Source organism: Nelusetta ayraudi, unplaced genomic scaffold (assembly GCF_046127955.1).
Source record: "Nelusetta ayraudi isolate G7.1 ecotype Tasmania unplaced genomic scaffold, CSIRO-AGI_Nayr_v1 ptg000134l, whole genome shotgun sequence".
Taxonomy (NCBI): Eukaryota; Metazoa; Chordata; class Actinopteri; order Tetraodontiformes; family Monacanthidae; genus Nelusetta; species Nelusetta ayraudi.
In genome coordinates this window covers 524,027-546,181 of record NW_027466184.1, presented here as the reverse complement: position 1 = coordinate 546,181, position 22,155 = coordinate 524,027, and the positions used below count along the sequence as shown (strand labels likewise).

Sequence of the window (22,155 nt, the reverse complement as noted above, 5' to 3'; positions counted from 1 at the left end):
GAGACTCTGATATTGATGGAACCGTCCCATCTTCCCATCTTCGCTGGAAACGGCGCTGACTTCAAGCAAACAACATAAATCCCGCCAGTGAATATCATACCCTCGCTAACTAGCTAGCTAGCGCTACTGGTTGATAGAATTAGCACAGCTGGGAAGAAAAAGGGTGGGTTGGCAGATAGATTCAGACCGCTTGCTAGCTTATGTGCTTCCTCGAGCACACAACTGCCACTACTGGATAGCATCTGCTACAGTAAGCTAATATAAGCTTTTTTTAAAAGTGTATTTTTGCGTTGATCTTCTCATGTTTTGAGTAGCGTATGTATTCCCCCCCCCCCTAACATCTATTTACCCTGTCCTGAGGTTTTTCTGCGTAGAAGAGCACCGCAAATTGTGTTTCATTATGCTAATTGAGCCAAGCGCAGGTAGTAAAGTTACGCACATCAAAAGACATTGCAACCCGTCATCCAAAGAGAAGATAATGGTGATGAAGAAGAACTGTATGGTAAAACGTTCAACACCAACCACACAAGGTAGGGATTTTCTTTCTTCTTCTTGTTTTTTTTAAATTTATTTATGAAATAACCAACCAATTCTAATTTTAATTGGTGCTGCTGAAATGTTCTGACTATGTCAGTGTTATTGTTATTAATTGATTGATGTTATTTTATTAAATATACTTAAGAAATTGTATTTTCCTGAATTTGGGTTGCAGGTCAGTAGAGAACCACTGTTTTAACAACGATAACTCTGAAATGCTACGTGTTGTGATGCAGACAGCAAAGTCTCATGAATGCAGTGGCAAATTCTTGCGTAGCCGCAGCATTCAGCTGTAAATGCTGCAGATGTATGACTATTTGTCCTTTGCTATGTTTATCTTCATATGTATGTGGAGTGAGTGGCAATGTAACTTCATCCTAACCTGTATCAGCATGCTGTAAAATGACAATATCAGTAATCTAATCTAATTACACTTGTGTGATGAACCCTTAATAGGCTATATTTTTTAAAAAGCACCTGCTGCATCACTGAAATGCCACTAGATGGCGGTGAAGGCATTGATTTCTAAATGTGTGTGTGTGTGAGTGTGTGTGCGTCAAAGTCCATGAAATCAAAACTTTTAAATGTACAGTACTAAGATATTTATTTTATTAAATGTGTAAACCTTTTCGAACATTTCAGGACATCAACTGCATGAAAATAAGGGCCTCTGTTTTCTCACTCAGCAAATGACAATGAAACAATGCCCACGATGTAGAACAGTGAATCTGGTGAGAAAAACATCTACTGTGTGAAAAGCACTGTTTTACCAACGATTTGCAATTTGGCGTGTATCTGCCCCTTGTCCAGCTAGCATAGCTTCACATAGGACCACAGTGGCCAGCAAAGGCCGAAGCCAGCACACAGAGGTTTGGAGAAGGTGGTCCTGAAGGTGTGGAGGTGGAGCTCTTTGTCTCCAGAGACACAGTAGAAGGACAAAGTTCCAGCTGGATAGTCCAGGTACACGCCCACGCGGTTTGAGGTGCTGTCGGGTGACGCGACCCTCGTCTTCGTCTTGCCGTGGTAGATGCAGTAATCTTCAGCGCACCTCAGACTCCATGACTCTCCATTCCGTCCAAACCAGCTGGCAGCAGTGTGGCCCCGTCTCAGCATTTCCTCGGACGCCACCGATATGTAGACCTCTCCGCTCCACACCACCTCCCAGTAGCAGCGACCAGTCAAACCAGTCCCACACAGCGCTTGTGGCCACCGGTCAAAACGTTTGGAGTTGTCCGCATAAGGGTCCTGCAGCTCCCAAGACAACTTGTTGTCGTCGCTCAGCGCCAGGAACCTGTTGATGGTGTCTTTGTCCACGGAGAGTTCGACCCAGTCTGCAGGAAACAGAGCACCGGGGCTTTACCTGGAGGACACTCAGACCTTCAGCCAAGATTCACTGAAGAATGTCTGAGCTAAAACGGCCCCACAACCTCCTGACTCCATCGTCTACCTTATCAGCCGAGACAAAGCTAGTTGTCTGGGCTGACCGTGCTGACATCTGGGCTAACAGTGCTAATGGCCTCATACTTCTGTGAAGGGCATGACATGACGTCATTCCAAGCTCAGACTGACTTCTAAAGAAACCCAACTGACTTAAAGTTATACGCGCTTGGTTGAATTTAAAAGCTTTTGTCTTGAGCGCCCCCTCTGGTGGCTTTTCTCTGTGAATCAAACCCTACTTACACTTTCTCAGACCACGTTTCAGCCACTGCTGCCCACAAGGTTCAAGTCTGGAAAAGGAAACAATCAAAGTGAATGTGAAATGACAGGAATTACTACGTGATTCACTCAAAAGAATTCCTTGAGTAATCATATTTAGATTCTCCAGACTTCACAGAATCTGAGGTTGAAGTTAGATATTGCAATTTGCAAAGGAAAACAGAAAGTTTGCCTTTCAGATACATTTTATTTCTGCTGTGAAGATAAAAACAAATCTAGATTGGTGCAAAACAAAAAAGTCTGACTAGCACCTGTTCACCTGTGCATCTGATGTGGAAAGCAATTTGGTGCTAAGGAAAACATCCCTGCTAATGGCTGCATGTTGTGTTGCACAAAAAAACAGTGTGAAGTTCCCGGAAGCCCACCTGCAACTCCTTTGGGGGCCGGCATTCTGCCAAGCCTTCAGCTGCTTCGCTCCATTGTTTCCTGGATGGTTGTAGCTCACGTCCAGGTCCCTGACCCTGGACTGTCTGGAGCTCAGAGCCGAGGCCAGAGAAGAGCAGCCGTCAGTGGTGATCAGGCAGTCGGACAGCCTACACACACACACACACACAGTCATCAGAAGCTGCTCTTAAACAGTGACCTGTGTGTGCTGTCCTGAGGGTTTCCAGTCCTGACCTGAGACTCTTCAGCATACAGTTAGGACTCTGGAGTCCTTCACAGAGCAGCTTCACTCCTGAGTCCTGCAGGCAGTTGTTGCTGAGGTCTAGTTTGGTGAGGCTGCAGGATGCTGAGCTAAGCGTTGACAACAGAGCGGTGCAGCTTCTCTCAGACAGGTTACAGCCATCCAACCTGAAAGAAGCAGTTCCAATGATGTTGTTGTTGATTTTTTTTTCTTCTATTCTGGCCTGGTCGGTGTGAATGAGCTGAGTGGATCTACTCACAGTGCTTCTTCGGAGGCTTTGACAAGAGGCATCAGCCTCAGGAGAACCTCCTCGGAAGGACAGTATCTCTTCAGGTCAAACACATCCTGATCTTCACCTGAGGAGAGCAGGATGAAACCCACGGCAGACCATTGAGAAGGAGACATCTTGTTGATGGGGAGATTTCCTGTTCTGAGGTTCTTCTGGATGTCCTCTACCAGATAGCGGTCATTTAGCTCATTCAGGCAGTGGAACAGGTTGATGATCCCCTCTGGAGACCGATCTTCTCCAATCTTCTTCTTCAAATAACTAACCACATCATCGCAGGGCAGAGAGCTTCTTTCTTGATAGGGCATGAGACGCTGTAAGAATTCCTGATTGCTCTGGAGAGACAAACCCAGGAGGAAGCGCAGGAACAGATCCAGGTTTGGAGTGCTGAGGGCTTTCTTAATGGCAGTCTTGTAGAAACGGCTGGCATCAATTATTTGTCTGCCAACTCGTTTAGCTTTTGCGTCTGACAAGAGATTGACTCCCTTGTTGAAGAACGTCAGATGAACATGAAGGGCTGCCAGGAATTCCTGGACACTCAGGTGGACAAAGCAGTAGACCTTGTCCTGGTACAGTCCCCTCTCCTCTTTGATGAGTTGCGTTATCAGCCCTGAATCCGTAGCCATTCCCATGGTGATGCCACGCGCCTTCAGGTCTGGTCCGGTGAAGATCAGGTTTCCATTCTGCAGCTGCTCAAAAGCCAGTGTCCCCAGAGACTGGATCTCAGCTCCTGTGTTACTCCTAGCTCCTGACTTTTCACGGTTGAGTTTGGCCCGAATCACCATGAAGTGGATGTACATCTCTGTCAGGCCGGTGGGCAGATCTTCTTCAACCATAGTCTTCAGCAGGTTCTTGAGAACAGTGGCGGTGATCCAGCAGAAGACTGGGATGTGGCACATGGCGTGAAGGCTCCTAGAGGCCTTAATGTGGGACATGATGATTTTGGCCTGCTTTCCATCATTTATTTTCTTCTTGTTGGTGAAGTACTCCTCCTTCTGCTGGTCTGTGAATCCTCTGACCTCTGTCACCACATCGATCAGGTCAGGGTGGATTTGGCCGGCAGTGGCAGGCCTCGTGGTGATCCAGAGGCGGGCCGAGGGAAGAAGGGCTCTGTTTATGAGCCTGGACACCAGCTGCTCCACCGAGGTGGATTCTGTCACGTCCAGGTCCGTCTGTAGGTCTCTGCTGGTGGAGCACTGCAGCTTCAACTGGCTCTCATCCAGTCCGTCCAGTATGAACAGAAGCTTGAAGGAACTCTTGTCGAAGTTGGTGTTTCCAGATAACTGCAGAGTCTGGAAGATACTGTCTAGCTCCTCCTTTGGGATGTGGATGCTCTCCCTGACACAGCTGTGTATGAGCTCTGACAGGGACATCTCTTTTGTCCTCCACAGGTTCAGCTTGCGGAAGGTGAAGGGGAAGACCAGGTGGACATCCTTATTGGTTTGTCCTTTGGCCCAGTCCAGCACAAACTTCCGCACGAAGAACGTTTTGCCAATTCCTGCGTTTCCGCTGGTCAGCACTGTTCTGACAGGCCTGCCGGCTGGTGCCTGGAACACCTGGGAGGGTCTGATCGGTTCCTCTGTGTCCACTTCCTTTTCTCTGTTGGCTTGCGCCTCGTGCTGAGTGTCGATGTGCAAGGGGAACCCTGCTGTGACATGGAGCTCGGTGTAGATGTCGTTCAGTAGCTGCTTGTCACATTTCTTGACAAAGCCCTCCTGCACGCACTTGAACCTGTCCTGTAGGTTAGACTGCAGCGTCTCTTGGTAGAATGTGATATTCAGAGGTTGGGACGATTGAACTGCCTCACCTGTGCGACACGAGGACAACATTGACTTGTTGAAAGAAGTGTGTGCTTGAAGAGAACACAGAAGACACCCGAACCTGAACCCGAACCCTCGGCGCCAACAAAACACTCACAGTTCAACAGTCGGTTTGCCAGATCGTTGTGACGACACTTCTCTAGAACCGTCCTGGTGATGTTGCAATATTTACTGGGGTATCTGTCGACGAGCACATCCACTGTGCGCTCCCTTGATGCCTTCTCCAGTGCGGACTTTGGGATGACAATCTGGTCATTCAGGTTTCGCAGCGTCCACTTAAACCTCTCAAATTCGTCATCGTTCAGATCGAGCAGAATGCTCTGAATTTTCAGCGTCATGCTCTTTCCAGCTGCCATCATCCTGAGGAGAGAAGATGCACAGCAAAACCGTGGTGTATGCAGCAGCTCAACACATGAGAAGATGAAGAGGTTGTAATCTCAAGACAAAAGGAAAAACAGACTTTGACTAAGGCGCAAAGTTTGAGTGAGAAATGTGGTGGCTGACTTCAAGATCAGTGTGAAAGATGTCCTGAAGTAACCTGACCTGACAAACCAGATGGATAATTGACAAATTTAATGTTTGTCTTTGAAAGTCCCCAAAGAAAACACATTGAAAGTGGCTTGAACTCTGACTCCTGCTTGGTTAAATTTAGAATATTAATGTTCGCTGGTGGGGCGACACAGTGGCGCAGTGGTTAGTGTAAGAAGGTTGTGGGTCCGATTCCGGTCCTGGGACCTTTCTGTGTTGAGTTTGTATGTTCTCCCTGTGTTTGTGTGGGTTCTCTCCGGGTTCTCCAGCTTTATTCCACAGTCCGAAAACGTACATGTAAGTTGAATTGGAAATTCTAAATTGTCCATAGGTGTGTATGTGAGCGCGAATGTTGTTTGTCTCTATGTGGCCCAGGGTGTACCCTGGCTCCAGCAGACCCCCGTGACCCTGAGCTCAGGAAGAAACAGGCCTTGAAAATGGATGGACGCTCGCTGGTTTTTACAATGTAGTTGCAGTGCAATACCACCACCTACTGTTAAGGAGTGTGCATAGGCTGCACTAAGAAAAGAAAAGAAAAAAAATCACAGATGTGGGCCAAGTTCGCCAACCAACTAATAACCGGTCTGGCTAGTATACTAAATACTCACTTTGGACGATGTGAATGAGGAAGTAAAAAACAAGGTTGATAAACTCTCTGCGTACCTGTTCACTCGGAGGCTCTGGACTTTCACTTTCGTTTCAAAAGAAACATTTGCTGTGTCTGCTGCCAACAAAACTGCCAACAAAAGCATTTTTCTGACACGTGCTGTGAAATAGTTCCTACCTGTGCTGCCACTGATCAGTCAGTCAATGTTGAAGCTGTAACTCCGATCAAGTCAGACGTGTTGAAACAGACCTTTGGGGGAAAAGCCGACCGAACTCAGCACAACAGACCGAACACACAATTGCAGTCCTAGGCGCCTCTGATGACGTTGTTTTTTTCCCGCCAAAGGAAGTAGGATGCAGATTTTTGTCCTTCAAAGTAAAGCTATAGTTATTACTTGCGTAGATATATACTCATCTTTGTGAATTTCTCCTCGACCTCTCTGGGTCAGTGGAGAGACCCTGCCTCAGGTGGAGGAGTTCAAGTATGTCAGGGTCTTGTTCAGTGTGTCCTGCCAAACTTGCTGATTCCCCTGGTGGTGAAAGTAGTGCGGGAGAATCAAATGAGAAAAAAAAGGCCTGAGTGCTTTCAGTGTTGAATGCTGGAACATCAGAGAGGGGTGAAGTCAGTAAGAAATGAACGTTATACATTCTGTCACCTGTTCTATGGGGGAAAGAAGCCCACAGAAAGCACTTGGAAAAGGCCTTTTTTCTGGTACTTCAGCATCAAATTTAATCAGTTATTGATAAAGTGCTAAATCACATTCACAGATTGTGCCATCGAAAGAGAAAATCCTGCTGTTGCACTACTGTGTCCAGAAAGGTTTTGGGCAGAGATGGAGGATGAAGAGGAGGGACGGGGTGGTGGTGGGGAGCCTGGGGAAGAGGGGTTGATGTATTAGCAGAGTGGCAGGAAGTGACATCATAGCCGGAGAGGCCACCACCGGACAGATCTGATGTAAGAAGAACTCTTCAGGTCCTGGTACAACGGACATCGGTCTGGCCACAGGGGTGCGCTCTGTGGTCCATCTGCTCTTAAAAAGGGTGCCCATTGTTTTGGGGGTGTAACCGGACACCAGCAGGGGGAGCCGCTGTCCTCTGCCGCTGCTATTCCTGGAGCCTTTAGTTGTTTGCCATGTGGAAGGCCAGACGTAAGTCGTTGTCGCCACCGCCGCCGTGATGTGTGTGTCTATATGTGCGTGTGTGTGTGTGTGTGTGTGTGTTTGCATGTGTGTGTGAAAGAGACTAACTTGTCACCCTGGATGGGTTATCCCACTCTGACACAGCAGCCGGACGACGTCCTCTGCCGCCATGCTCCATCCACTAACAGCCTTCGCCATACAAGGCCACCGTCCTCTGCGAATCATGTGACCAGCTGCGATCATTTCATTTCATTTCATTTCATTTCATTTCATTTATTTATTTATTTATTTATTTATTCCTTTCATGAAGGTGGACAGCATAATTTGTACATACGTACTCTACATCTTCAAATCAACACCTCCATGATTGGAAAGAAGCAGCAAGAAGCAAACATTTCTTACATTTGTCTGCCCCCATTTGAACAATGAATTAAAACAAACAAAAAAACAAAACAAAAGATGTTCTGATATCACATCCAGTTGATTTTCAGTAGCCTGCACGAAGACTTCCAATGTAACAACAAAAACAAACAAAACAAAAAACAAACAAAACACACGCGGACATGTTTTTGAGCTCAAAAAAAAACATTGATCAATACCATCCAGTTTAAGTTTCGAGTACATATTGACATTTTTTTCCTGCTTTTGTACATTTTTTATATTGATGATTATCTGTGCAACCTTTTAAAATCTGTAGTTGGGAACTCAATTTTTTTACCCCAACAACCAAAACACACACTTGCTTGAAGGTGGTCCGAGCAACTGCGTGCTTAAAATCAAATCTTCTTTGATTTTCATCTTCTGAAATAAACACAAATAACTTTTGCAGGTTTTCTGGTAAAAAACCTGCACAAGCATTTCACCTGAAATATTCCACAATGTCGACTTGTTTCTTGCAGTTTTTTTCTTCCCAAAAAATCAACATTGTAACCATGATATGTCATGACGGGGTCTTGACCTGCTGGTCCTTCATCCACACCTGCATTGGTCTCGCTGTGTAGTATGTGGTAGCAATATCCTGCAAGGAAAGCCAGCAAAATCTAGTTGGATGACATACTTGCTAAGGTCTGCCCCCTGCTGGAAAGTCAGAGCAAGGTACAGGACTTTGGAATTGTAAAGTTTAGGCAAAGAAACTTTGTGATACAATTGTTCAGAAACATCCACCGCGATGTTTGTTCCTCTGTTTTGTCTGAGCCCTGTCGTGATGATGATGATGATGATGATGATGATGATGATGGTGATGATGATGATGATGATGATGGTGGTGGTGGTGGTGGTGGTGATGATGAGGATGTGATTGTCGAGGTGATGATGAAGGTAATGGTGATGATGTGAGAATGACGATGATGATGAGGATGGTGGTGGTGGTGATGATGAGGATGTGATTGTCGAGGTGATGATGAAGGTGATGGTGATGATGTTGTGAGAATGGTGATGATGATGAGGATAACGGTGGTAGTGGTGATGATGAGGATATGAGGATGGCGATGAGCGTGATGGTGAGTATTATGATGATGACGATGATGATGATAATGAGGACTATGATGATGGTGAGGATGATAGTAAGGATGAAGATGATAATGAGGGTGGTGATGATGATGATGATGATGATGATGATGATGATGATCAGAGTGAGAATGATGAAGATGATGAGGATGACGGTGGTAGTGGTGATGATGAGGATATGAGGATGGCGATGAGCGTGATGGTGAGTATTATGATGATGGCGATGATGATGATAATGAGGACTATGATGATGGTGAGGATGATAGTAAGGATGAAGATGATAATGAGGGTGAGGATGATAATGATGTTGATGATGATGATTTTGACAGTGATGATGGTGGTGGTAGTAAACTAATAACCTCCTGTCTCTTTTGCAGCAGCAGCAGTTTCCCCCCTGGAGACCAGGTACCGCTCTATTATACAGGTATTACGCAGTCAGAAAGCTTCAGCTTGTTTGAGTGCATATTATCTTATCGAACAACAAGGTTTGCGAACATGCAGAATTGAATCAACCCAGCGTTCCTCTAAAAAACTGCCGGGATTCATTAAGATCACTTTCATGTATCTTCCCCCTGACTGCACCAACACTGGGCCTCCAGGGTTTGGTTCCACCCGACCCAATGACCCGCCTCCACCTGAAGAGGGCATCTCCGGACCAGGAGTTTCCCAACCTTTGCGGGAACTTTACCTGGATGGCCCGGGTCCTGACGCCGGCCATGTACCAGCGACAGTTCCACCGCTGCACCAACAGCGGTGTCATCTTTGACGACATCATCCGCCCGGGCCTGGAGGCGCCAGGTGATGATGTCACACACTCACGACAGTCACGCATCGCTCGATACGCTTCCACATTTGACTTCAAAAACCAAAAATTGTGTCTCCATGAAGACCTCAAGCTTCCAGCTCTGAACCGAATCATTTTCCAGCCTGCCAGACTGGGCCAGGCCAATCGGCATCCACAGAGGAAGAAGAAGCTATGGTGCTATGGCCGGGGGTCTCCAGTAGAGGGCAGTCTTTGCTTCAAAGAACAATATATGCCTTCCTGTCCTTTCAGGCTGTGCAGCCGATTGGTCCACTCCTGCGTCTGTGGGATGTGCTGCCGGCGACGCCCAGTCCTACACCCTGTTCTGCGACTTCTTCGACCGAATCATTGAAGCCTACCACGGACGCCTGCTTTCTGGCCACACCCCCAAAAGTGACTTCAACAGTGAGAACCTAAAGGTGGCGCCGCCTGCTGCCTAGAGGAGTCGGAGCGCTGCTCCAATAAGGACTAAAGTGTGTGTGTGTGTGTGTGTGTGTGTGTGTGTGTGTGTGTGTGTGTCCGTCCTGCAGGGCACTGCCGACATTGACCAATCATATGTTGTGCACTGTGAGCTGAGTGCCGTCCGAGCCATCGACGACTTCTGCTTCCCGACTCACTGCAGCCGAGGGGAGCGCAGGCGGCTCCTCCTACTGGCCCAGAGAGGTACTGCACACACATCAACATCAACACGGCCTCCTGGCCCTGTCCTGGCCTCTCCTTGTTTTCCACACGGAAGCAGCAAAAACAGTAAATTTAGCCATCAGCTTGATAGGCGCCACCTAGCGGACCTCTGGTGAACTGCAGCCGGAACTCTCCCCCGCCGCTGCTACAGTCTGGGCCGGTCCAGGCTTTGAGCAGACACTTCTCCTCTGTGCACCACCAGCCCTGCCTCTGCTGGAGGAGGATGACGGTCTGCCGGGGTGCTTCCTCCTGGTGGACGAGCTCACCGCAGACCAGCAGAGGACGCTCAACCTGCAGCTCCCATCGGCCTTGCTGCATCGCTGTGGCGTGGCCCGGGACTGGCCCGATGCCCGCGGGGTGTGGTCAGTTTGTGTGTGTGTGTGCGTCTGTCTCACTTGAGCCCCAAGAACCACCGAGTGTTGACTTTCAATGTGACAATATGCAAACCTTAATAATTATTGTGACTAACCGTGCCACCTCCCATGAGTCTTTGCTGTACAGGGTGAGCACAGACGGCAGCCTGCTGGTCTGGGTCAACCTTGAGGACCACCTGAAGGTCGTGACCCATCGAGCAGACGGCAACATCCCTGAAGCCTTCAGACGTCTCTGCAATACCCTGGAAAAGGTGCACTAGTGTGTGTGTGTGTGTGATTGAGTGCGGAGGTGGGGTTATGGCAGCTTTAAAGATCCAGTGTGTAAAATTTGGATTGATTTATGATTTTAAATTGGTAAAAGCTTAACATACTGCCCATAAATACATTAATAAAAGTGCATAATTGCAGTACAATAAAAGCAATTTGTTTTCCCTACCCTTAAAAGAGTCCTCAAATATGTATATATATATATGTGTGTATATATATATATTTACATATATATGTATACATATACATATATATATATGTATATATATGTATATGTATATGTATATAAAACGCACTGTCAGATGGGTTTCCTTAAAAGTTTGGTGTTGGCAGAATGTGGCAGAACGGAGCTTGATGTGAATGCGTTGATGTGGTCACTGTGGGCGGAGCCTGACCATGGTTTTGTGTACCTCTGCTGCTGCTGCTGCTGCTGCTGCTGCTGCTGCTGCTGCTGCCAGCTGGAGGCCTCCTACCAACGCCTCAGACACTCCTTCGCCTGGCAGCAGCAGCTGGGATGGCTGAGCAGCTCCCCGGCTGACGTAGGGACTGGCCTGAGGGTCCGGGTCACGCTGCGGCTGAAGCTCCTCCCCGAGCACCGCAGAGCGGAGGATGTCATCGCCAGGCTCCGCCTTCACATGGAGAAAACAGGTGACTAGAAAGATCGATGTCCTTCGGACCAGGAGCGCGAGAGAACGCGAAGACGAGAATGCTCAGCGCGTGGATCTTCTCTTGTGGCACCATTTTCCCAGAATGCCCGGCACTGTTCTGCGTGTGCAACGTGGCGACCTTTGGGATGAGCGAGGTAGGCGTGGCCCAGCTGGTGGTGGACGGCGTCAAGCTGATCATCGCCATGGAGAAGCGGCTGGAGGCGGGCGGAGACATCAACCATCTCGTCCCCACCCAGAAATAGACGTGGTGGCTGGCGGGCCAATCACAGAGGAGCTGGCAGGGGTCCAGTAGTAGTACTATAAGTAGTAGTACCATCTGCAAATGCAGCAAATGCTGCTAACGCTGCTAACGGTGGATCCACCTGCAGATTTCATCTGCTGGTGTTAATGTGTTTCTGTTTGTTTGTAGTGGCTTCCAGTTGCCGTGATTTTTTTTTTAAAACTCAGCAGGAAGCACAGCTTTGTTTTGTGACGTGTTGTTGAGTGGAAACACAATAATAAAAGTGAGCATCTAGAATCTGATGCTTAGCAATCTCTGCTTTCCACTCTTCCCACATTTAAAGGGAGACAGAATTCAGATGGCGCGACTTCAGGAGGACCCTGGTCAACTCAGTTCACCACCTGAGAGTCGGGCCCTCAGGAGAAGACATGGAGACTGCCATTCAAACTAAATTAAACTGAGCCCTCTGGTGGCCATCTGGGAGAAGACAGGAAAGGGAGACACGACCATGTGTGTTTTGGATCAGATTTCTGTTCCCTTGTTTTCCTCATTTTCACATCTTTATGTTTCATTGCGGAGTCGGTGACATGGATTCAAAAACTTCCCTGGAGTTACCAGTGATGTTGGTGCAGGCTTGTCATGTCACTTTTTCCCTAGTTGTTGTTTGCTGCATGTTTATATTTCAGTTCAGCACACCGAAGCTGATCGAGTTTAAAAGCTGCTGATATCCTGAGACAAGATGCTAATTATTTTTATTTTATTTTATTTGCACAAACGCAAGTCACACACTGGTATTTTTTAGTGTAAAAATATTTTTTTAATTTTTTTTCCACTGATGTGACAGTAACAGAGAACACACAGAAATAGCAACAGCAACACTGAAGAGTCACGTGGAAAATCCAGATTTGTGACCACAGCAGAGGGAGTAGCAGCACCTAACCCAGCCAGCAGGTGTCGCTAACAGCCCGGCTTCACTTGACACACGAAGGGCAGGAAGTTTCCGCAGCCGTTGTTGGTCCAGCCGACGTTCTCTGCAACAACACAGCGGTGGTCAGCTGCCGTCAGACCACATCAGGCTCATTGGTCCTGATGATTGTTCCTACCTTGAGAGTTGAGCTGCAGACACTGGTACTGGTCAGCAGGGGCTGCTGTGTACCAGTTTTGATAGTTGAACACTGACCCATCCTCCCATCTCCACTCGTCCTGCAGGCAGACAAGCAAATTGCACCTCCTGTCACACTCGAGAGTTAGGGGGCAAGAAAAAGCCCTGCGCAAAGGCAGACTTTCGCCTTCATCTCTTCAGCTATCTGACCAGGAGGTGACATGCGTTCCACTCTTCTACTGCAGCCGAGTGAATCCAGAATCAACTGGCCGCTGAACTCACCTCGAAGTGGTAACCTCCGATCCAGGCGAAGGTGTGACCGGCGGACCGAACCATTCGCTGCAGGAAGTTGTACTCCCAGATGTCGTGGACTGAAGCCAGGCTGCCGCCAAAGCTGGCGCAGAACCTCTGCAGGAGACGGAGACGCTGTGTGAAATGCTGACCACCTGATCAATTACCTGATCACCCATCCGACTGATCACCTAACCACCCGTCCGATCACCTGATCTCTTGATCACCTGTCCAATCCCCTGACCACCCATCCACCTGGTCAGCTGGTCACCTGACCACCCATCCATCCACCTAACCACCTATCCACTTGGTCCCCTGACTATCTGTCCATCCACCTAACGCCCTAACCCCTTGTCCTCACCTCTGCGTTGGCCCAGGTATCAGGGTTGTTCCCCAGGTAGTAGCAACTTCCACGGAAACCCGACCAGTCACTCAGGCAGAAGCTGAAACGAGCTGAAGACACAAAGAGAGCGTTACGGTTGTCCATGTGGGACTGGTGGCGTCCTGAGTCGCTGGAGGAGGTTCAGACCTTGACGCGGAGCAGCGCCTCTTTTTGCATTGGCAACGACAGCATCCCGAGGAGCAACACCTGCAGTTACTGCGTCCTCACCTGCTGGAGCTTCAGATGGAACAGCTGAGGGAGAGAATAGCTGAGAGTTAGAAAACCAGCTGATGGAGATGTGGAACTCCTAATGGAGAATCTCCTCAACAGCCGTGGAACCTTCAGGGACGGCTGCGTCAGGAACTTGATGATGTTTCATATGGAAAACTCTTCCTTACACTGTGCCAGGTGGACTAAACCTGGGCCGCGGTCTGAGGGCTCCACACCAAGCTCTCATGAGTGTCTTTGAAAATGGCTAACCTGCAGCAGCGGTGACAGACAGCGCCACACATAGGAGAAGAGAGGAGACCAGCAGAGCCCTCATGGTCAGGTGATCAATGACGATGACGAGACGTGCGGAGAGGAAGACAAACGCTCTACCAAGACAGAGCCAGGACCAAGGTGATCTTCAGCTACTGGATGGGCAGGAAGAGCTGAAATGTTCCTCTGCCTTCAGAGTTGCTGCTCTTTTATCTGCTGCCATCACCTCTTCCTCCTCCTCCAGTCACACCCTGGGAATTTACCTGCACCTTCCTCACTGCAGGAAGAAAATCCTTTTCTCTCTCTCATTGAGGTGTGTGTGTGTGTGTGTGTGTGTGAATGTATCTATGCGTACGTGTGTAGAATCAGTGACAAGGAACAGAGAGCGGCACCAGGAACCTCACAAAGTTGTTTTTTCAGTGCGTCAGCTGAGCCAACAGCAGGGCAATAAATTCACTAAGGAAGTGAGTCAAGAATGATGCTGTGATTAAATAATGTAATCTATTAAATATTCCCGATGACTGACATTTCATATTCACCAGGAATATTTAATTTCATTAATTGTAACATTAGATATTTTTGATGATGGGATGAACACATCGTATTTTTGCCGCTCTCTGTATCACGGTAGAATGTGGACAGGTGACAGGTGACAGGTGAGCCAGAGGTGAGCTCGAAGCTGGTTAGTCGACAGAAAAACAGTCTGACCTAAAACAAGTGATGTGACCCAGCCGATTGTGCTGCTCTCAGTTCAAGCAAGTCTGTCTTATGTAAGTTCAAATAAAGCTTTGGGTTGTTGAACGGGTTCAATCGTCCCATCATTTGTCACTGACATTTTTCCTTTTTCTTTTATTTTTGTGCGACAGCAATCCGTCTTACGTCTGAGATGATGGATGTAGCGAGACTGACTTGAATCCTCTTGTATGACTCAAGTGACTCAGACTTCTTTCTGGGAAAAAAAACAAAAACAACACAATCCGTCGCTGTCACCTGAGAAACAGGAGGCATAAGGCATATTTGTTACACAATTTTTAATCGCCGTCAACATTGTTCTGGAAGACAGACTGAGGTTATCTGTTTTGTTTTTTGTTTTGTTTTTTAAGTTAAAATTAAATGAAATAGCTAAACAGCCAGCAGGTAAATAAATAACTGGCTACCAGTAACCGTACAAGGAAACATTCTTTGGACATAATCAGGGACAAAGTTTACTGCAGTTTCTTTACGTTTGCACATGAGTTACGATAAGGAGAGGAGCGGCCTCTCCTCTTTCCGGGTAACTTCGACAACATGTTAGGTGACCAGAAATATCAATCACTCTGTCAGTCGGGTCAATTAAATAGGTCAGTTTTGTTTTACAACCGCAATCAGAACAATCTTTTACTGGCCAGTCAGCCAATAATCCATCCTCAGGCTGCATATTAACTGGAAACACAGGATCTAAATAAGGACACAGGATTCAGGACGTAGCATTCAGCAGCTTTACTTGAACATGGCAGCATGAGACATACACCAAACAAAAGAACTTCCTTTTATAGGCTACCTGCACAGGTGAACACAATGGGGCAACCTAGACCACCACCTCATGGTATAAAACCGGAACTACCGGTAAAAACACGAAAGCAAAGATACTACATCAGGCGCGTCCAAACTTTTTTCACTGAGGGCCACATGCATAAAAATATAGGAGGGGCTGGGCCACTTACTAGAAATTAGGTATATAGCCTCAACTTTAGTGTATTAAAGTTAGAAAAATCAATTAAAAGTGGTCAAATATGTTAAACTGTTGAATATAATTAAAGACAAAACTGCTTTCATCACAGCTTTCCATAAATGGATCTTTATTGATTTATTCAGGAAAAGCTTTGGTAGCTCATTCTCAGAACAGCTGCCTCAGATTTCTTCTCAGACAGAAGATTTACAGTACAGAGAAAAAACAATAAAGGGGAAAATGGGACGGGTAAATTTCAAGCTTGTTATTTAAGTTATTAGGCTTAGCAACACAGCCATTAACGTTCGTTTGAAACGGTTGTCAACATTAACAGACTGAACTGGACTTAATAAGAGGAGTAAATTATTCTGCTCAGTATCAGCTACTCTGGGTGTGTAAACCGGGCCATCCAGCTGCGGCGCTGATCCGACGCCACTCGTGTCAAAAATCCGGACAAATGTCACTTGATCAAGGAGCAAATCGGCATCAGATGAGATCAGCTGACTTTGTGTGTACGCTGTGCACAGGGGTGTGCACTCAGTGTGTTAACAAGAAAAACGCATATACGAAAGTGGTGCGCAAAAGCAGGGTAGTGACAGAATCGATGCGCATTATTGATATTTGTCACGTGTGTACCTGCACATGCATGCTTATTAACACACGGGTACTGTGGAATACATCTTTTACTCACTTAAAGTGGGAACGGCATTGCACTCAGTGGGAGCAGCTCCCCCTGGTGTTAAAACTAAGAAGTGCAATACACTCAGGCAAAAGTTGAAGTGCGGGCCATATTCTATTCTATTTATAAAATGTCTTCCGGGCCAATTAAAAATGGACTGTGGCCCGCAGTTGTCAAGCAGGCCGTAGTTTGGACACCCCTGTACTACATCCTCCCCCCCATGTTAAGACTGTAGCACACTGAAAATAGAATAGTTATTTAAAAAAAATTTCTATATATATATTAAATAAACATTGCTGCCATTTTTCTTTCTGCCTAGGGTCTATTGAAGTCAGGGACACGCCACGATGCGTGTTGACTGTGAGGTATTTTTTTTAGATTGCTCATCCATTTGTATTTGTTGATATGCATGGCCCATATCAAGTTTGGTGAACTGTTTGCCACCAGCCAACACAGCCATTAAATCTTCCACTTTGGGTAAAGGATAATGCTTGAAAGGAGAGACTGTTCACTGTTAGTTTATAATCTCCACAAAGTCTGCAGTTACCATCAGGCTTGATCAAGGGGACAACAGGGGCAGCCCAATCAGAGAACTTCACTGGAGTGATATGTTCTCTGAGTAACCTGTCAATCTCAGCATCTAGCTTTGATGATATTCTAATTATATGAACAGCACCTGTATTTATACACTTGGCCAGGGGAGCAAAGGTGAGAACAATCAAGTGCAGCGCTGACAACGACACACAGACATCAAGAAAGTTTGAAGTCTCTTTAATTAAAAAACAACAACAAAAAAACTCAGCTATTTACAAAAGTGAGAAAAGACGCTGTTAGCAGAGTGCAGCTATACAGCGGCTTTGCATTGTGAATCCAGAGAGAGGGAAAGGATAAGCACCGAAATAAAACCACGAACGGGAAACGCTCTGCAGTTTCTGCACCTCACCTGCACACAACTGAACACGGCTGCGGGTGTGGGTGCAAGGCTTTTATTAGACACGCCCATATAAGACAGCTGGCCTGTCAATCAAGCAATCAGTTAACTCAGTCAATAAACATAACATCATAACATAACATTAAGTTGAACCATCATAAACATAAAATCCAAATAACAACGAAACATTCAATAATTGGGAGCACCAACTCAACAGACGCTCAACTGGAAGAAAAATGAATCAGTCAGAATAATAAGCAGCAACATCATAACAACAACAACAACAACAACAACAACAACAACAACAACAACAACAACAACTTTGGGTCTTAAGGATTACATTCAAGAGTTTTCAAGAAGAACGCTAGTGTGACTAATTGCACCCGGTCGGCGGGGATCTTGGAGCAGATGATGCAGTGCTGCAGCGCCCCCTTCTGTCTTCACTGATCTTTTCATGCTCAGTCCCCCCTGAGCTTGGTATCGGCTGCACGAGGGGAAGAAAATGAAAGGAATCCCGACAAATGCTGTTAATTTTCTTTTAAATACTGATTATTTGTTCCCCCTCTCTTTGTTTTCAGTAGCATGTTTTCAGGTCAGGTGTATGTGGTACTCCCAAAAATAGTTCAACCACAATTAATGCCTAAACAATGGGAATATGTTAAATTGTTTTGTTTATTTTCATTTATTTATTTGTTTTATTTTATACACATTATTTGAATGTTTTGGTGGCATTTAGGTGTGAAGTACAGAGGGGGGGGGGACTGATGTGTTGGGGCGAGTTGCGCTGGGGACAGGTAAAGGGGGCGGTGCCTTCCCCGTGTCCTCAGATGCATTCTGGAACGATCCACAGCACCAACTGTGTCTTTGTTTCTCCGTGTAACCTGCTTCACACAGGTCGGTAAAAAGTACAAAACACCATAAAGTCACATGTATGAGTAATTATGTACTACCAAAAGTGTTTGTTTGAGAATTTAATTTATGTTAAAGACTTTATTTATGTTAAAATGACCGCGACAAGTTTCACCGCGAGGTCGCCATCTTGTGTCCGGCGGAGCAGCAGTCACGCTCGGCAGAGCAAGAGTCAGTGTTGTTCGCTAAGTTAAAGCGTCATTATTGTTGTTGTTTTATATTTTGTTAATAGCTTAGGGTCACACAAAACAGAATCACTTTACTAGTCTGACATTTTATACGATTAAGTACGTATCCATTACATGCTGAGGTGCGTGAAACACCATTGATAATATATGGGAAAACTATATAGTAAACTGTTTATAGTGTTTAAAGGGTCTGTGTATATAGAAAACGGTCATTTATTGTAATGTATTAAAGTATGTGTATTTGTTTGTGAACTGTGGAGATTGAAGTAAATGTGAATGGGAGAGAACTGATCAGAGGAGTATGTGGAACTGTGCTAAATAGCATTGGAACCAGCAAGGTATTGTGTTTATGTGACGGTGATGTTGATATAATATATGTAAGTGAATAAATCAGATGCATTCTGGAACGATCCACAGCACCAACTGTGTCTTTGTTTCTCCGTGTAACCTGCTTCACACAGGTACAGTATTTGCTATCGTGGTCCTCAATCCTGGGGACCCGTAACATGTACATTTAGTTTTGAGTGCGTTCCATCTCCAGTCTGATGGAAGTTGGGCTGCAAGATGAAGAGAAAACTGCTGCATGAGGAATTTCAGCTTTGTTTGCTTGTGATTTATTTTGGATGCGAAATAACCTGCAGCCTACAGCGGCTCCCACTTCTATATTGTGTGGTCTGACCTAGTTGAGATATTTATTTGACGTCTTCAGCCAATCGGTGCCTTTTTGTCAATCTCTTGTAAGCCTGAACGTCAGCCGGACTGTCCGGCCTAAAGTCAGACGGATGACCGCCCCACATGATTTGTCAACCAGGTAAAATGAGCTTTTCAGTGTTGTAGCGGAATAAAAACATAATTTCAAAGTTGTGAGTTGATGACTTTTATTTAAAAAACAAAAAAAGGAACAAGAACAATTAAACAGCTATTTACAAATGTTAGAAAAGTGTTGTGTTTTGCAGTGATTACTACCAGTAGCAAAAGCCTCCACTCAGGCGCTCAACTTTCAGACAAATTAATCAATCAGATTAATCAGAAACAACAACAGCAACATTGGGTCCTGAGGATTAAATTCAACAGTTTTCAGGAGAGATGCTATAGCTAACAGTCAAAGGGGTTCTTGGAGCAGATAAAGCGATAAGCACTGGTGCACTGCAAGTTGCCCCATCCATCTGAAAGGTGAGGAGAACCAGAACATTAACCACCATTCCACAAATTCCAGCTTCATCAAAATGAAGATCAAGTGTGAAAAGGTCAACTCACAGCTGCTGCGGAGCAATAGGCAAGAGTAGCTGGTGTAGGAGTTGGGTGAGTACCAGTTGGTGTAGTAGAAACCTGAGCGGTCGATCCACAGCCAGGAACCCTGAAGACAAGAGCAGCAGTGAGAGCTCTGAAATCGTTCCTGGAGCTGATGTGGACCTTCACAAGTTCAAACCTGCAGGTAGAAGCCTCCCAGCCAGGCCACGCTCTGACCGGCACTCTGGGTCATCTGCTGCAGGAAGTTGTACACTCCGGGGTCCGACACCGAGGCCAGGTGGCCTCCCTGGCTGTTGCAGTACTCCTGTTGGACACAAGAGGGTATTACAAGGACGGATCAGGCAGCAGATGCACAGTGAGAACATCGCCTGACAAACCTCAGCTTTGAACCAGGTCATGGCAGTGGTGCTGAACTTGTAGCAGCGGAAGTTGTAGGTGAACCAGCCGGTTGGACAGAAGTCGAAACGAGCTACATAGGGAAGAGAGAGCTGAGGTGAATCTGCTGGAATCTGTAGAAGGTCCAGCTGTGGAATCAGTCAAACTCATCCAGGATGATGATTCTCACCTTGAGGAGCAGGCGCCTCCTCAGCCTGTGCCACTTCCCTGCTTTCGGGCGCTGAAACAACATCAGATCATTTTCAGCCAAGAGTCACAATTTTCAGAGAAGGTGTTTGATATTTTTTGTAGCCAGCTTTGGAGTTGTTGCCATGGTAACATTACCTGGTGCAGCAGCCAGACCTTCAGGAACGACTTCCACTGCCTCTGGAGCCTGTTCCTGGACTTCAGCTGGAGCTGCAGTCAAGAAGACAACACGGTCAGTTTCTCAGTTTCTCTTTCTAAACAGTAACAGTGTCAGGCGTGAGGTAGAGATTGAGAGTCAGAGACCTGCAGTTGCAGCGCAGAGGAGAAGACTGAGGATAAGAATGGACTTCATGGTGAGCAGCAGGACTCTGGAGTCTCTGGAGGAGGGAAGGCAGCTGTGGAAGTGAAGAGAAGCAGTCGGTTCAAGGATCCAGTGGAAGGTCTCACCTGTCCTGGTACCTGTGAGCAGTTTATTCTGAGCAATGCAGTGATGCTGCTCCTTATAAACACACCTGAACCACAGCCAGTCCTGCTGCTGGGAGGGTCCTTGTTTGTGTAGGTGTGATCATGAGGTGGGATGGGAGCAGGTGACCTTGTTCATGACGTAAACACGTGAGCAATTGATTGTTGCTCCAGCGCTGTCTATGTCACGTGAAGACAAGTGTGAAGACAGAACCGAACCACACACAAGATGTAAAGCAATGATTTCAGTTCATGAACAGGCTCATAAACAACATGAGGGCACAGAAACAGAGACAGTGATGCCAGAACGGGGGTGGGCAATTATTTTTTGCAATGGGCCACCTGACAGACTTGATTCGTGTCGGTCAAGTCAAGACCCCCCGTCATACTTTCGTTGATGGGGGGTCGGGGAGAGGGCGCTATCGCTATTGCTATTACTAACACTATCGCTACTGGATGTGGCCCGCGGGCCGTACTTTGCCCAGTTCTGTAGAAGCTTGTTGGCACCAATTGCCAATTTGGCTCAGATAAGATAAAACATAACGTGAAGCGAGAAACGTGCAGAAGCTGCAGACAGTTCTGGCTGCTGCAGCCTGCCACTCACTGGTCACGATGCAGGCAAGGACTGTGGACCCACCCAGGTTGGGAATCCTTTTTTCATGCTGGTTTATAATTTATGACCTCTGATCTGCCGCCAACCCCTTCAGAAGGTCTTTTTCATTATTTTTTCCAAGTAATGAATCAGTGACTTATTTGGACATTGAGACAATGACTCACACACCAGACCATATCTGGTTCATCAGCTCTTGTAACTGCAGAGTTTTAAATGAACACTTGTACACTTTTTTCTACCACATCTTCTCCTTCCCTTCGCCTCTCTATTAATGTGCTTGGACTCAGAGCTCTGTGAACAGCCAGCATCTTTAGCAATGACCTTTTGTGTCTTGCCCTCCTTGTGCAAGGTGTCAATGCTCATCTTTTGGGCAACTCAGGTCAGGTCAGCAGTCTTCCCCATGATTGTGTAGCCTGCAGAACTAGACTGAGAGACCATTTAAAGGTCTTTGCAAGTGTTTTGAGTTAATTAGCTGATTAGAGTGTGGCACCAGGGGTCTTCAATATTGACCCTTTCCACAATATTCTAATTTTCTGAGATGGTGAATTTGTGTTTTTCATTATTTGTCAGTTATAATCAACACAATTAAAAGAAATAAACACTTGAAATGTATCAATCAGTGTGTAATGAATGAATATAAATCAGCTTTTTCATGATATTCTAATTATATGAACAGCACCTGAATTTATACACTGGGCCAGGGGAGCACAAGTGAGAACAATCAAGTGCAGCGCTGACAACGAGACACAGATGACAGACATCAAGAACGTTTGAAGTCTCTTTAATTAAAAAACAACAACAA

At 46.3% G+C, this 22,155-nt stretch overlaps 3 protein-coding genes across 6 annotated transcripts; 1 reads left to right on the top strand and 2 right to left on the bottom strand.

Moving 5' to 3' along the window:
• Positions 1 to 1,106: 1,106 nt before the first annotated feature.
• On the bottom strand, positions 1,107 to 6,614 carry LOC142904942 (protein NLRC3-like). 3 transcript variants are annotated; one of them, XM_076051368.1, is made up of 7 exons: positions 6,297 to 6,611; positions 5,082 to 5,344; positions 3,138 to 4,971; positions 2,872 to 3,045; positions 2,619 to 2,786; positions 2,218 to 2,264; positions 1,107 to 1,868 (listed from the first exon to the last, which is right to left on the bottom strand). In XM_076051368.1, the coding sequence occupies exons 2-7, from the start codon at positions 5,341 to 5,343 to the stop codon at positions 1,348 to 1,350; spliced, it is 3,006 nt and encodes a 1,001-aa protein (XP_075907483.1). In that variant the 5' UTR covers position 5,344; positions 6,297 to 6,611; the 3' UTR covers positions 1,107 to 1,347. The 3 variants fall into 3 exon arrangements, with proteins under 3 accessions (XP_075907483.1, XP_075907484.1, XP_075907485.1); XM_076051369.1 differs by lacking the exon at positions 6,297 to 6,611 and having other exon boundaries at positions 5,082 to 5,701; XM_076051370.1 differs by lacking the exon at positions 2,218 to 2,264 and having other exon boundaries at positions 1,619 to 1,868; positions 6,297 to 6,614.
• Positions 6,615 to 7,202: 588 nt separating this feature from the next.
• On the top strand, positions 7,203 to 11,986 carry LOC142904950 (creatine kinase B-type). Of its 2 annotated transcripts, none has more exons than XM_076051385.1 (9): positions 7,203 to 7,266; positions 9,141 to 9,187; positions 9,363 to 9,561; positions 9,818 to 9,984; positions 10,096 to 10,228; positions 10,449 to 10,608; positions 10,748 to 10,871; positions 11,346 to 11,535; positions 11,637 to 11,986. In XM_076051385.1, the coding sequence occupies exons 1-9, from the start codon at positions 7,251 to 7,253 to the stop codon at positions 11,795 to 11,797; spliced, it is 1,197 nt and encodes a 398-aa protein (XP_075907500.1). In that variant the 5' UTR covers positions 7,203 to 7,250; the 3' UTR covers positions 11,798 to 11,986. The 2 variants fall into 2 exon arrangements, with proteins under 2 accessions (XP_075907500.1, XP_075907501.1); XM_076051386.1 differs by having other exon boundaries at positions 7,209 to 7,266; positions 9,141 to 9,168.
• Positions 11,987 to 12,569: 583 nt separating this feature from the next.
• Positions 12,570 to 20,768, bottom strand: LOC142904912 (C-type mannose receptor 2-like). Its single transcript, XM_076051311.1, has 14 exons — positions 20,582 to 20,768; positions 20,417 to 20,488; positions 20,262 to 20,312; positions 20,074 to 20,165; positions 19,875 to 20,000; positions 19,703 to 19,802; positions 19,546 to 19,611; positions 15,005 to 15,020; positions 14,031 to 14,176; positions 13,698 to 13,802; positions 13,530 to 13,621; positions 13,160 to 13,285; positions 12,879 to 12,978; positions 12,570 to 12,806 (listed from the first exon to the last, which is right to left on the bottom strand). Exons 1-14 carry the CDS (start codon positions 20,628 to 20,630, stop codon positions 12,733 to 12,735), a joined length of 1,215 nt encoding a protein of 404 aa, XP_075907426.1. The 5' UTR covers positions 20,631 to 20,768; the 3' UTR covers positions 12,570 to 12,732.
• Between the last annotated feature and the right edge of the window lie 1,387 nt (positions 20,769 to 22,155).

Bases quoted from the DNA above. Each gene is read 5' to 3' on its own strand.
- LOC142904942 (XM_076051368.1), bottom strand. From the start codon at position 5,343: ATGATGGCAGCTGGAAAGAGCATGACGCTGAAAATTCAGAGCATTCTG. The intron at 3,046-3,137 runs GTGAGTAGATCC...TGCTTCTTTCAG, and splicing joins AAAGCCTCCGAAGAAGCACT to GTTGGATGGCTGTAACCTGT. The intron at 2,787-2,871 runs GTCAGGACTGGA...GTGTGTGTGTAG, and splicing joins TGTATGCTGAAGAGTCTCAG to GCTGTCCGACTGCCTGATCA.
- LOC142904950 (XM_076051385.1), top strand. The intron at 10,872-11,345 runs GTGCACTAGTGT...TGCTGCTGCCAG, and splicing joins TCTGCAATACCCTGGAAAAG to CTGGAGGCCTCCTACCAACG. The intron at 11,536-11,636 runs GTGACTAGAAAG...CCATTTTCCCAG, and splicing joins CCTTCACATGGAGAAAACAG to AATGCCCGGCACTGTTCTGC.
- LOC142904912 (XM_076051311.1), bottom strand. From the start codon at position 20,630: ATGAAGTCCATTCTTATCCTCAGTCTTCTCCTCTGCGCTGCAACTGCA. The intron at 13,622-13,697 runs GTCTGAACCTCC...TTGTGTCTTCAG, and splicing joins AGGCGCTGCTCCGCGTCAAG to CTCGTTTCAGCTTCTGCCTG. The intron at 12,807-12,878 runs GTAGGAACAATC...GTGTTGTTGCAG, and splicing joins TCTGCAGCTCAACTCTCAAG to AGAACGTCGGCTGGACCAAC.